The sequence below is a fragment of the Xiphias gladius genome, chromosome 21 (genome assembly GCF_016859285.1).
Source record: "Xiphias gladius isolate SHS-SW01 ecotype Sanya breed wild chromosome 21, ASM1685928v1, whole genome shotgun sequence".
Classification (NCBI taxonomy): domain Eukaryota; kingdom Metazoa; phylum Chordata; class Actinopteri; order Istiophoriformes; family Xiphiidae; genus Xiphias; species Xiphias gladius.
The window spans coordinates 28,644,084-28,657,405 of record NC_053420.1 but is presented as its reverse complement, the minus strand read 5'-3'; the positions used below and the strand labels follow the sequence as shown (position 1 = coordinate 28,657,405).

General features: G+C 39.3%; 1 protein-coding gene across 1 annotated transcript in view; it reads right to left on the bottom strand.

Moving 5' to 3' along the window:
* Positions 1-9,138, bottom strand: part of cdk18 (cyclin dependent kinase 18) — a 61,798-nt gene extending 52,660 nt beyond the window's left edge. The window contains exon 1 of the mRNA XM_040116145.1: positions 8,848-9,138. Coding sequence (XP_039972079.1) covers positions 8,848-8,864 — 17 coding nt within the window. The 5' untranslated portion in view covers positions 8,865-9,138. The remainder of the gene's footprint in view (positions 1-8,847) is intronic.
* Between the last annotated feature and the right edge of the window lie 4,184 nt (positions 9,139-13,322).

Below are 13,322 nucleotides of genomic sequence, written 5' to 3'. Positions count from 1 at the left end.
CGGTTCTTACAACAGTTCTAACAGGAACTACATATCACATTAAGATCCTGTTTTAGACTATTTTAGAATCTGTTCCAGATTTCTGAAACCTATTCCGCACAAATACAGTTTTTTTTTCTGTCCAGACCACGTAAGATGAAGTCTAGATAAACCAACGTGGTAAAACTAGTCTGAATAAATATACAGTATATATGAGTATTTTCAATTTAGACTTGAATCGATGCAGAGAAAAAACAAATGTGAAATTTCCCTTTTCCCTTTTTCTATGTTTTCTGGGACAGAGCCAGGCTAGCTGGCGGCCTGCTGGCTCTAGCATCACATTTAGTCCACAGTGGTATCAATCTTTTCCATCTCAATCCTGGCAGGAAAGTGAATACGTGTATTTCCTTTAAAACATCGTGTAACATTAACAGTTGACAGTTTTAAGTGTTGTATCATGAGAATTCAAAGAATCAACAGAGAAATGTTTTATTTAATTTGTTAGCAGTTGTCAATCACAGGCAAACTTTAGCCTTGTTCAAAGCAAGCAGAACAAGTAAAAGTACAAGATAAGGTGTATGAAGGATTTTAGTTTACACCTATATAATCTGAGGAAAGGTAATTTGTTGAATTTCAGTTTTGCTTTTACTACACATAAAAAAATGTTGTTTGATACTGGGCAGGTACTGTTCTGTTGGAATGAAGATTGAGATAGCCGGGCCAGGAAACCAAAACACTTAGCTAAAAGACACTACAAGGGTCTTTAAACTGAGGGAACGTGCAGGATTACTGCACAGTTGGGTGGTATTTCTATGACTTTGTCACTACAAGCAACACCTTACACATTACACAGTAATTTCGTCAGTTGTTGATTAAAAAAATATTGATTAGGGTACCTTTAAAACAAATTGTAACTTATCTGCGTCATTCCTCTGAAAGCAGTAATTTTCTTTATTAGACAGAATTTTTAGTATGGGACGATTCATGCAAACTAAAGAACCGTTAAGCCAGAGAATTAGCTGTGACTGAGGAGGATTATATCTGTATTTAGTCCATACTTTATTTACATTAGTTGGCTCAGATCACAGTCAGATTATATTCACATGAACTCCAAACAAAGCTTGAAGAGAGACTCTCTCAACAGTCCGATTGTTGCCTTAAACAACATTGTCTAACTTATTAGGAAGTTGGGATAGACCAATGCCAAAAGAGCATTGGCTTAAGCCCTTACTGCGACAAGTCTGATTGATTTAAGAGATAGAAACAACCCAGATATGGTTTCTCCCCTTGCCCCCTTGACAGTGAATATCAATTCTGCCAGACATCTCTCTATGCAGTGTTGTAGGGAGAAAAGTAAAGCCTTGACAGTCAGTGAACCAACCTTGAGCTTGTGCTTCAGTCAGAAAATTGTAGTGTTCTTTTGCTTGACATCTTTATGACATGTCACACAAGGCGAAAGAAATATGACGTCACATTCTCGTCTCTTCTTTGTCTTTGCTGAAGCCGTAATAAAGATGACCGTTTGTTTCCTCCTGTGCCATCTTTTTTTGGAATCGGGCCTCACTAGACAACAATTGCTGCCTTATTTGCTCTGTTATATGACTATACATCACACTCCCCATTTCTCTGCCAGACATACTTGTCTTTTTCTTCACTTCATTTATCTGTAGTTGTCCTTGAGACATCATCCAACTCACATCTTCTCAGACTATTTCTCAAACTACTTTTAAGAAGAAGTGCTAATAATGCAGGTTCCTCTAGCAGCAAAATTGACAAAAATGTTGACAGCAACAATAAATCCCTCTGTCTTTCTCTTTCTGGCTACATGTCACCCTCTGTTCCTGTGTGAACAGTAGGCCTACTGTATCCAGGGCCGTGAACGAATAACAACACCACTGAGGTCACATCAGACTGTCCTATTGAATCACAGGTCACCGTGGTTTGTGCAACAGGCCACTAACGTCATTGTGGTTGCTTTGTTTGAACACTCATATAGTATTTCGTACTAAATCTGATTCTGTGCAAGCACAGTTAGTCTGACTGGTAACAGCTTCATGTCCGAGTTGCTCATCTCTGTCTCCAAATGGCACAAAACAACAATAATTAATGAGAACTTCACTGTTTGTTTTAGTAAACTCAAAAGAGCGTTCAGGGACACTAAGCATCCCATACAAAAAAACTGCCAGCCCCATCTAAGTAACAAATTCTCAAATCTTTAGGGTAATTTATTTAACAGTTTTTATACTTTTATTTTTCAAGAAAATGTTGTGTACTTGATGTAGTAGAGTGAATGAGACGGCGTATTAGCCTATAATACTATGACGAAAAGTTTTACTGCTCTGGAAGGTTATCACAATGGTGATCATTGTATCTTTTGTCACAGTGATCTTGAGCTAAACAGCAGGCAATATGTCATGTTACAAAGTATTCTTCCAGGAATATGCACTTGCACGTTTAACTGTCAAATACAGCCAGCAAAAGTTGAGCCATGTTCAAACTTTTTGCCTTTTTTTTTGCTGAATCCCACTGCATTGTCACCCACCTGCATAAAGCAAAAGCCTCAAATGCATAGTAGGGCTGTGTTTTTTTCTCATAACACTGTTTTCTGTCTACACGGGGCCTCAGCAAGGTAGCCCACGCATCCTTGTCCTGAGCCACATCCTCCTGATCTTCCTACGCAATCCTTCCAGCATGTTCTGGGTCTGAGCCCGCATTTCCACCGACTGGACGTGCCTGGAACACCTTGACAGTGAAGCATCCGGGACACATCCCAAACAGATGCCCAAACCACCTCAACTAGCTTGAACTCCTTCCCAATATATGAGCTCTTCACCCTAGTGTGAGCCCAGCCACCCAAAGAAAAATTAAGTCGGTCACTTGTATTGGCAATCTCATTCTTTAGGTTACTAACAAAAGCTCATGACCATAGGTGGGGTTGGAGTATCAAACTGGAAACTCAAGAGCTTTGTCTTCATGTTTATCTCCTTGTCCATGACTGTTGTTGCTGTTAAGTAACTATGGACACTTTTTAAATTATTTTGATTATAGAAAATTGGTTAATTTGCATTTATTTCTAAAGGTATTCTAAATTCTGTACTTAAAAGGGTGGCAATAATTTCAAACAGGACTGTACTAAAACACGAAATTAAAAACACACACATGCACTAAATGCTGATGTTAGAGTGACATCAGAGGCAAGTCAGGATGCTGATTGTTAGAGGCAGGACTCAAATAAAAAATGTCTCTGCTGATGATTTGGCCCGTTTAGCTCTAGGGACAAGGACAGTAAGGGTAGAAGAGGAAAAAGATTCTTGGGTAAAGAGAGAAGAAGAAAGAGACAAAGAACCAAAGTGGAAGAGTCAGGAGATGAAAAGAAAAAGAGAGCAGGAGGGAATTTTTCTTTGGAGGAGATAGCGGTGACATAGATGATTATCATCCTCAGGCAGGCTCAGTCTAATGAAAGCATGAAATTAACCTAGTGAGGCCAAAAGGGCACAATGTAAAATGAGATTGGGGGACTTCCTGCTGACAGGGAGAAATATTAAGATAAGCAAGAGGTTTCTGGACTGTAACTTATAAAAACCTGCAAGACAACACATCTTACCAAAGAGTCATTTTCACGTTCATCCTTGCAAACACTGAATGCTAGAAGTCTCCGTGTTCGTGGAATTACCTAGGGCATGCTTTGGACTTTGCAGTCGGTGTGTGTACTACTCCTGATGATATCACTACCTGCTAACACTGTTCCCCTGATATGTATTGCAGCAGCCATGTTAGTCATTTAGTGACATCCATTGTATTAGCCCCAGTAAGGGACTGTCTCCCTCTCTGTGGAAGAGACAGTCCCGGATGATTCCATTAGAAAAAGGTTAGGGAGATAACCAGATGTGCATTGTGCCAAAACAACCAATTAGTCTTCACCAGTATTTTTGATTATAAAATTTAAAAATTATTGATTGTAAACACTACCAATAAAGTGTAAATCTCACCTTTGTGTGGTTTGTCCAAGTGTCTGCCGTATTGTTCAGCTCATTCGAAAACAAACTTTAACAGCAACACAGAGGTGAGATTTCTACATTTTGCAAGAGAAAAGGCTCCAAGGATGAAGACTAACTGGTTGGTTTGGCAAATGTGTGTCTGGTTAATTTTCCCACCTCTGCTAAAGAACAGTACACAGCTGCTTCCCTGAGCTTTTATATCAGAACTACTGAACTGTTTGAGTAAGCAGACAAAACAAACATGGCCATTAAATTAGTTACACAAGACTTAAGCAAAAATCTTTTTAAGTTTAATGTCAGAAAAATGCATCAGTGTTTCAGACCTTCTCATCTGTCAGATTGCTTTACATCACTATATGTGTGCTGGTTGTTGAGACTTTTCCCTCAGGTTTTGGCTTATGGTCATGCTTCTGACGGGAGCAGCTCTGACTCACAGCTTACCTCACACCACTTGCGCACAACGCAGGATACATTTCCCAAGGTGGCTTCTGCCTCTGTCGGTGTGCAAGCAAGTGTCTAATAAGCCATCACTGCTGCAGCACTAGACTAACAACTTTGGTTAACAAGGCCTGTAATTATGCAAAGTGCCTAAACACCGCTGAGCATGGCAGTTAAAAGTGAACACACTGGCCACCCTACTGCCCAGAGAAGCCAATCTTGGACTAAAGGGTGCCCAACCGATCATCCAACAGCTTCTTCTGCCAGGCAGTGCCTCTCACAAAATTAGTTTGTCCAATGTTTCCCGAAAACCAATCAGCCACTACATTAAAACAAGTTACCGGTTTTAATGTAGTGGCTGGATGGCGTATGTACTGTATATAAAGCATTGGCTACCTCAGCAGATAGCTCACCTGTGAATGCACCACCTGCCCAGCTGTGAGGAGCTTTCAAAACGTATTGGATGAGAGTGTGGAAAGCATGCCCTGCAACACTTAAGGTCCTTAGAGGCTTTTTTTAGTAATTTAATGTGACCCTGGCAGCAGCTGTGGCACAGGAGGGAGCATGCGACTGCTGCTCATGCACACAAAGACAAAATCTGACCATCTTCTGGTGCTGTAGCTAAAACCTGCATATGTCATATATTGAATGTAACAGTGGTGATTTCTTATGATATTCTGTTTCTATGATTTGAGCATGGAATTGAATTATCCACTTTCTGAATAAAGACTTTGAGATGGGGTTGAAAGCTCTGAAACCTAGTACGTGGACCTTTGAGCTTAGGTAATTTCGTTACATATTTCAATTATGCTTAGAGGAACATTAAGATACCGCCAAAGCATCATGCTAAGATCATATCAGTACAAAACTTTAACTGAGTTATATGCTATTATGAATCTTTTACCCAACATCATCACCTGATGATGTTGGGTAAAATGCTGGGTAAAATGTTGGGTAAAATGCTAGTGAGAAACATTCTGATCAGAATGAAAAGTGCAACGACATGCACTGGTAGCGTGTGTGATCTTAAATTCTATGGACTGTTTTCCAAGATATTTGCACCCTACGACCATGTAATTATGACTTTCATTGGACTCATACCTAAAAGCACCCTGTAGACTTTTTAACCACTAGTTGCACTATGAAACAATATTTTAATGGGTGGTCCTCTTTTTTGTTTATACCAAGCATGCTCACGTTCACTGCTATTCCACTGATCAACAGTTAGTTTCGGTAACGTGTACCAACAGAGGCAAGGAATACGAGGACTGAAAGCTTTCAAAGATGCATGTAAATAATGCACTATTAAAGATCAGTTTTGCAAATGTTTTATGAGAAAGGAAATCTGTTCACACACTGAGTTTTGGTTAGTGTCACTGGAAGTAAGCAGGTAAAAAACCTTTACGACTGCAGAGTGCATTTCTGTGGTTGCAAAATGTGCCAGTGTGTTGTTTTGGGTGAGTTTGTATGTTGATATATCTCAAAATGGCACCAAGAAGAGGAAAACTGCTTTACCTAGAAATTATGTCAGTAAAGTGCAAATAGCACACAGAAACATTTGCTGACACAGCAATTCTATAATGTCTTTACACATAAACACTAAAGCAATGATAGAGCCAAAATACAGTATCTGAGCTTTGAGTTGTTTAGGAAACAGGCTCCACCACTGGAACACAGCCATCATCAAATAACCTAGACAGAGTCTCAGGTTCTGGAGATGATGGGTTTATTTTCACAAAAGATGCTTGCTTGCTGAAGCTTTAAATGTTTCATCACAGTGGCTAGTAGATTGGCTGCTGAAATGCGAACCGCCTTCCATTTGGTGTGTTTGACCAAATGTTTGCATGTGTTTGTTCATCTGTGATTGGTGTTTAGTGCTGGTGCCAGGGCTATTGTTGAATATGCTAGGGTCTGTCTTCAAATTGTCATGGCTGAGTGGGCCTGGTGCTGTGTGATGAATCAGGGACTCATTAATAAGCTGCTTATGTAAACATTACTATTGTGCCTCAGCTACCACATGCTAAGGCAAAAAGATTGCTACTATAGACTCCAAATTACAGTAACATTCTCAGAGGCAAATTTGGCCAAAAGACTGGCAAAATGCTGACAGGATGCAAAAGGGGACACCATGAATGAAACATACAGTAACATGATATCTATGTTTGGCATATTCCACTCTTGCTTTGTATTAATCATAGATGTAGCCTAAAGTCATTACACTGTATTTAACCTACTGCCAGTCCCAGTAACAACTTATTTAAAAAAAACAAAACACTTTCAAGTACTAATTTCTTGACAGTTACTTAATTTTATTTGATTTATCTTCTAATTTTGCTCATCTACATTGTCATCAATGACCGTACTGTATGCTCTGCTATTGTACCTTTCATTTTAACACAGAACATTTTTAGTCTTAAATAAGCATTTAACGGCTAGGTACATGATATCATGCTAAAAGACTGAGGCTAAAGCTACATGTCCCAGGAAAAACGTTAGCATTCTCACCAGTTGATGATCCATGCAAGACATGGAAACAAAGGACAACAACAAAGCTAGTTAAGCCACTTTTATAGTACTTATACTATTAGAAGGAAGCCTAACATAACCCTCTTACGTTTACTATAGAAAAATATACTTGGATAAACAACACTGATGTTATGCTTTTTGTTCATTTTAAAAATTGTACAAAGAAAAGAGATTTTAAAGATGAGGTCAAACCAATGAGTTTGGGAAACAACGCTATCTCAGGTAATGAGTTTGGCTGAGGTTACTGTCAGAATGAAACTTTCCTAAATCCAACAAAGAGTGGGATGAAGCTGCTAACATTAGCCTAAAATCTGATGTAGCTGCATCCAGGACTGGCTCAGACAGTAAAAGTGTTGGTCCTGAATGGAATTTTCTCTGATATATATAACACAAAATAATAGTTAACTAATAATATGGTACTACGTGGCCTTGGGTATATTACTAGATTACTACTGTAGGTAGTAAGCTAGTTAGCAAAGCATGCTAACATTTACTGTTTAAGTCATTGCAGATAAAACACACTAATCCGTTCATTATACCTCTCTAGTGTGCTAGAGTGTGCTCTAGTGTATTGATTCTGGAAAGACAAGAAAAAAATTGGCATCATCTTGCAAACACTTGCAAACACACTACTGAATATCACTCCTATAAAGCTCGCATTTCGGCATGTTGAGAACGCTAACTCATGGCAGACAAGCCATGCCTAGTTGCGGTTGCTACGCCATGATTGGACAATTGCTATTTGGAAGAGACGTTTATCAAATGGTCAATGTAGGAATTTGCCTATGGGATTATCAGATGTCATAGCTGCATTAAAATTAAGCTTAATTCAAAATAAACCTGTATGCTGTGACATGAAAAATAAACATAAAATGGTAAAGGAGACATTTTGATGCTTTTGAAGACCACAAAATTTAATATAATAATGATGTAACACATTTATTCAGACTTCTTGGTGTGTTTAACATGCATCTCACCTTCAACAGAAGTTTAACTTTTCACCAATACGTTAGACTCTTATTTTTGTAATAGCACTAGAGCAGTCAAAACTCTGCATGACTCAACAATGTATGATAAAGATATGGAAAAGGGAACTAGTTTTGTGTATGTACACTGCCAACAAACACACACACACACACACACACACACACACACACACACACACACACACACACACACACACACACACACACACACACACACACACACACACACACACTCAATTAAACCCGCAGGCCTTTACAGGTAAACCGTGCTGTGTGTGCAGAGGTTATGGATGGACTTCTGTATCTGAGTAGCCCATCCCACATTACTACTATTCCAGTATCGGTTTACAAGTGAGTACTAATGTATGAGGCTCATCAGAGAGCAGAGAGGTGGACGGGTGAGGGGGTTGGTGGGTGGGTGAAGGGGTTTCACATGTCCTAAAGTTCTTATTGAACAGGTGGACACAAAAAAACCACAACAGTTATACACATTTGAAACTTTTTGAATAATGCTGTCTCATCTATCCTCATATTCCTCATACCTGTTGTACTTATTGTACATTATGTAATAACTGATGTTATAAGGAATACAAAGGGGAAATTATCTTTATTTTCTATATGTCCTTTCTCAATTTTGCTATGAAGTTAACATCAATATACTGTTCTTTGAACTGTCATGTAATCCCAGAAATTAATTACATCAAGATCAAACTCAAGATGAAGCTTTAACATCAAAAGAGAGTAAAGTAACTACAAATGTGGCCAATTAGCAGATCCTGAGAATAATAATTAACAAATTTCTTCCTCAGATCAGCAACATGTACTCTGTCTCTGCCTCCCCTGACCCCTGACCCTTGCTGTAAGGTTGATAAGGCTTTATGAAAAATGTGAGTGGATGTGGCTGCAGCAGAGCTACTTACAGAGGAGCAGAGGTCATCCACACACACAGGAGGGGTAGAGGGGAGGGGGCAGACTCCTGCCTCTGTGCTCAGGTTCCCCTTGCCTTCCCAGGTGTCCCTCACACAGAGATAAATCCACAAGATGCGGGTAGATCTATCACGGTGATGGACAGACGTCTTGGCAAAGATATGGGGAAAATGGACCGACCTGTCCACTAGTACCTCTGACAGCTCACGCTTCCACCCTCCCTCTGTCCTCCACGCAGAGCACTGTCAGCTGCCTCACTGGACAGCTAACAGGAAAGACTACATAAAGAGACAGAGACACAGTAGAGACAGCTCAGGAAAGGAGAAACAGAAGGGTTTTATAATCAGCCTGCAACTCCTCCCCCACCATTCTCTGTCTCTGGCCCTCCCCCGTTGGTATGGCAACGGCCAATCATCACTCGGCATTACACGGGGCTCCGCCTCTCCGCCCTCCTCCTCTTCAGTCAGCCTCTGGTGTTGACAGGATAGTCAAACACAAGCAAGAGCCAGGAGGCATGTGTGTATGTTTGTGTATGTTAAAGAATGGATAGAAAAGTGTTAATGTGTGAAGGAGTCTGAATGTGTGTGTTTGTGTGTGCATTTGTGTATATAAGAACATGTATGTGTGTCAGTACAGATGTCTGCAAGTGCGCGCATGTTTGTTTTTATGTGTACATACAATATACCATTTGGGTGCATACGTGTATGCATGAATGTGTGAAGCCTGCACGTGTTAATGTGGGTGGATAAATGTACATATCTGTGTGTGTGTGTTTGTTCTTGCATGTCCATGTGTACAAATGCACATGTGGTGTACCAGTGCCAGTATGTTTCTGTTAATTGTGTGTATGTTTTATTTCCTTAATTAGCAGTACAGCATTTCTCCATCAGCTATATAATTATACCTAGTGTGAGTGTTCCCGTTTGTCATTCCATTAGCACAAATTAAGTACAACAGTGTGACAGTTAAACAAGACAAGGTCAGAATCTAGTATATGGCTGACCAGTGTGTGGTCAATGAGCGAAATTGAGTATTTGAAAACTGTTCTGGAACAACTACTTTGAATGGAAAGTAGCTAAACCCTGCTTGACAAGTCACTAAATGTCACTAATAATCATATTCATGACATCACTGCGTCGTATTTGGATTCTGTTTGGTGTCAGCCGGTTTCAGCCCTTTATCTGCTTGCTTCTCTCCCACTGACTGTGCTCACATATACAGTAATTCAATACAGCTAAATTCCCAATACAGCTGTTCTCATTGACATGTTTTTCTGTTTCTGTTGTCAGACAACGTAGCAAGGATGAGATAGTGACTGAAACGCAGCCAATTAAGACGACATGTTAACCAGCAGTCAGTTCCAAGCCATTTCCAAGCTGCTGCTCTGCTCTGCTAAAATCCTGATTTTATAACCGCGACAACGGCTGTCCAGTGATTTCGGCTATGTTTACTTGACAAATGTCAATTCTATGTCAGCCGCCACGTGGTCAGTTGAATGAGATGCAAAGAGAAGTGTGCTTGCGTAGAGAAACCCCAACCTTGGGCAATACTGGCGACTCTCTCTTCTACGGAAAGTAGCTAAGGTATGTCGCAAAAGTCCTGCAAAAAAAAGCATGTTTTGCAAAAGATCCTGGAATTCAAGTGCACCTAAGACGTGTTTTATGACATATATTTTGAGGCAGAGTGTAACATACTGTACCTGTCTTTGTAATTCTCACTTCTGATACAGAACACTTGCGAGGTTGACCTAACAGCTCCCACACCAGACTATGTGTAATCTCCATCTCCTCTGACAGCTCAGTCAGCAGCAAAGGGAAATGAAGATAGGAATTTTAGCACTGACCAAGGAATGGAATTCACACCTTTTCGTTTATTTGATAGTGTGGCAATTTGAGCAATTTTCACTTTGCTTTATTGCTTTGAGATGACAGAAGAGGCTTTAAAGTTTGAATGTCGTGGCTGAAACGTAACAGTTGACAGGTGATGTATGGATAATTACCATAACTAAATGGAAAGGAAAGGTGTGTTTCATAAAGCAAGGGTATCAGTTTTATTTTTTTTAACAAAATATTTGTATGATACAACTTTCTAACACTGCATTCCATATAAAGGGTTAATAATGTCTATAGAATTGCTTTATTAATGATCAGTGGTTAATTTACTAATGCTTTATAGATCAATTATAAGCCATTATTCAGCTTTTGGGTAGTCAGGATGTGAAAAATCTCTCTGGCCGGTGTTTATCTGCTTCCAGGAGGTCACCCACTTTGTCCTTTTAGTGCTTATTTCATAGTTTATTTATATTTACAACTGCAGAATTTATTAATTATTGTTTAAAAAAAACTTTTATCAACATCTGAATGCAGTTCTATCCACGCTGGGATCCTGAAGGAATGATGACTCCATTTTAGCCACCCAAGCCTGTGGGAATGGCAATTCCAGTGTGTCACTGAGACTGAAAAATGAAAATTTGTTGAACACATTCATCATCTCCGGAGGATGGATTGTAATAACCTTGATCCCCTGACCTTTCATGTGGTGCCATCATATGATCAAAATTTCATTTTGTACAGTACTTTGGTTTATGCCCTAATACCTGCAAACTAATCTTATTCCAATCAGCCTCGGCTGTACTCTTTCCGTAGTGGTATTTAGCAAATGTTAGCATATTAACTTGCTAAATTAGCACAGTGAACATGGTAAAACCAACATGCCACCATTATCATTTTCTGAGCATATTAGCATGCTGATGTGAGTATTTAGCCTCACATCAGCAAGTAAAGCCTCAAAGAGCCGCTAACATGGCTTTATACCTTGTATGTGCTCTTATAAATGTTACTCATCATCACCTGTAAATTTCTGTTTTTATGGAGTAAAAATAATTAATAGTAGGTTTTATTGCCCAGTCTTAATAAACCATGTCCTCATGAGGATTTTTAAGATAGTTTTAATGGTTCCAATAGCACGTTTTTTCACTTGAATGTGGTTGCACTGCCATACCTTACCTGCCATACTGGGCTCAGTGGCAATCTAACCCCAAACCCTACAATTTTCCTGCTCTCACTTCCGGACCTCTCTTTCCCTGTCACAACCACAGACCTACAGCACCCCCCTCCAGGTAACAGTGAAAACTCATTCTGGCAGTGGTGATTCAACAACTATCAGCGTCCATTTGCAGACTTTTCAACCAGACTGGGTTAAACAAAGAACAGTTGTGGCAGGTCACTGAGTGTGTGTTTGCTAAAGTGATGATTAATGGCAGCAGTAACAGAAACATGGGGAAAAACAGTGATTCAGGCCCCCCTGTGATTTTGTACCGTACACACACACACTCACACACACACAAACACACACACATAAACATGAAACTGTTTGTCTGACTTTTGCCTGGCCCAAGGGTTGTGAGTTTGGTTCGCTGATGCTTTGTGACACATAGAAAGAGACAGTTCTTCCAAGTGCATTGCAACGATGAAATGCACGTAAGGACTCAGGGTGCTGTCTTCAACCCTCTGTACTTTCTATATGTAATATTCATACTGTCGAAGGACTGAGCTCTCCTTCATTGGTGCAATCCATACCCTTCAATTTTCCACTGTTTCTGAAGGAAGTTTTCAGTTCTCCCAGATCTAGAAGTACATGTATATTCTGCTCAGTATTTCTTTGGATGGATTACATTGGATGCACACGTTATCCCATTGTAGGGGTTGGGATTGCATAAAAGCTTATACAGTAAATGCCGTGGAATGTGACACCGGTCCAAGCTACATACTAATCACAATAAAAAGAAAAACTGAATACATGGACCAGGGGTGGAAAATACATTTATTCCAGTACTGTACTGAAATACAATGTTAAAGTACTCGTATTTCAATATTTCCATTTTATGTTACTTTAGACTTCTATGCTACTACAATTCAGAGGGAAACGTTGTTGGAAACAATTTTTATGCTATTGCATTTATATGACAGATATAGTTACTTTTCAGATTAAGATTTTAGATAAAAAGCATGAAAATCTTATTAAATAAAATGTATTGTTTCAACTAACCTTTTGAAGCAGTGTTACCTGGGTTTCATTTAAATAACTACTTGAGGCCCTAAGAGGTAAAATTATCTAATATTTCACAACAAAGAGCAAAGATTTGAGAAAAGTCAGATTTATGTATCAGAGCTTTGTTATTTTGTTTTTGTTCTCTCATTCATCATCTCACAACCAGATTTATCTCGTGACCCTTAGCAGAGGAACCGAACCCCAGGTTGGAAACCACTTGAATGAACTAGTTAACTGTATATACAGTAGTTAAAAACTAGCCCCACCTTATGAATTTTGCCTCAGTATTAAATTAACCATGTGATAATATACCGCTGAAAGAAGCAGAACCAGTAATTTTACTTTTGACAATATGAGTACATTTCTCTGATAATACTAAGTAGGACTTAAACTTTAACTTTTTACAAAGTTGTATTAG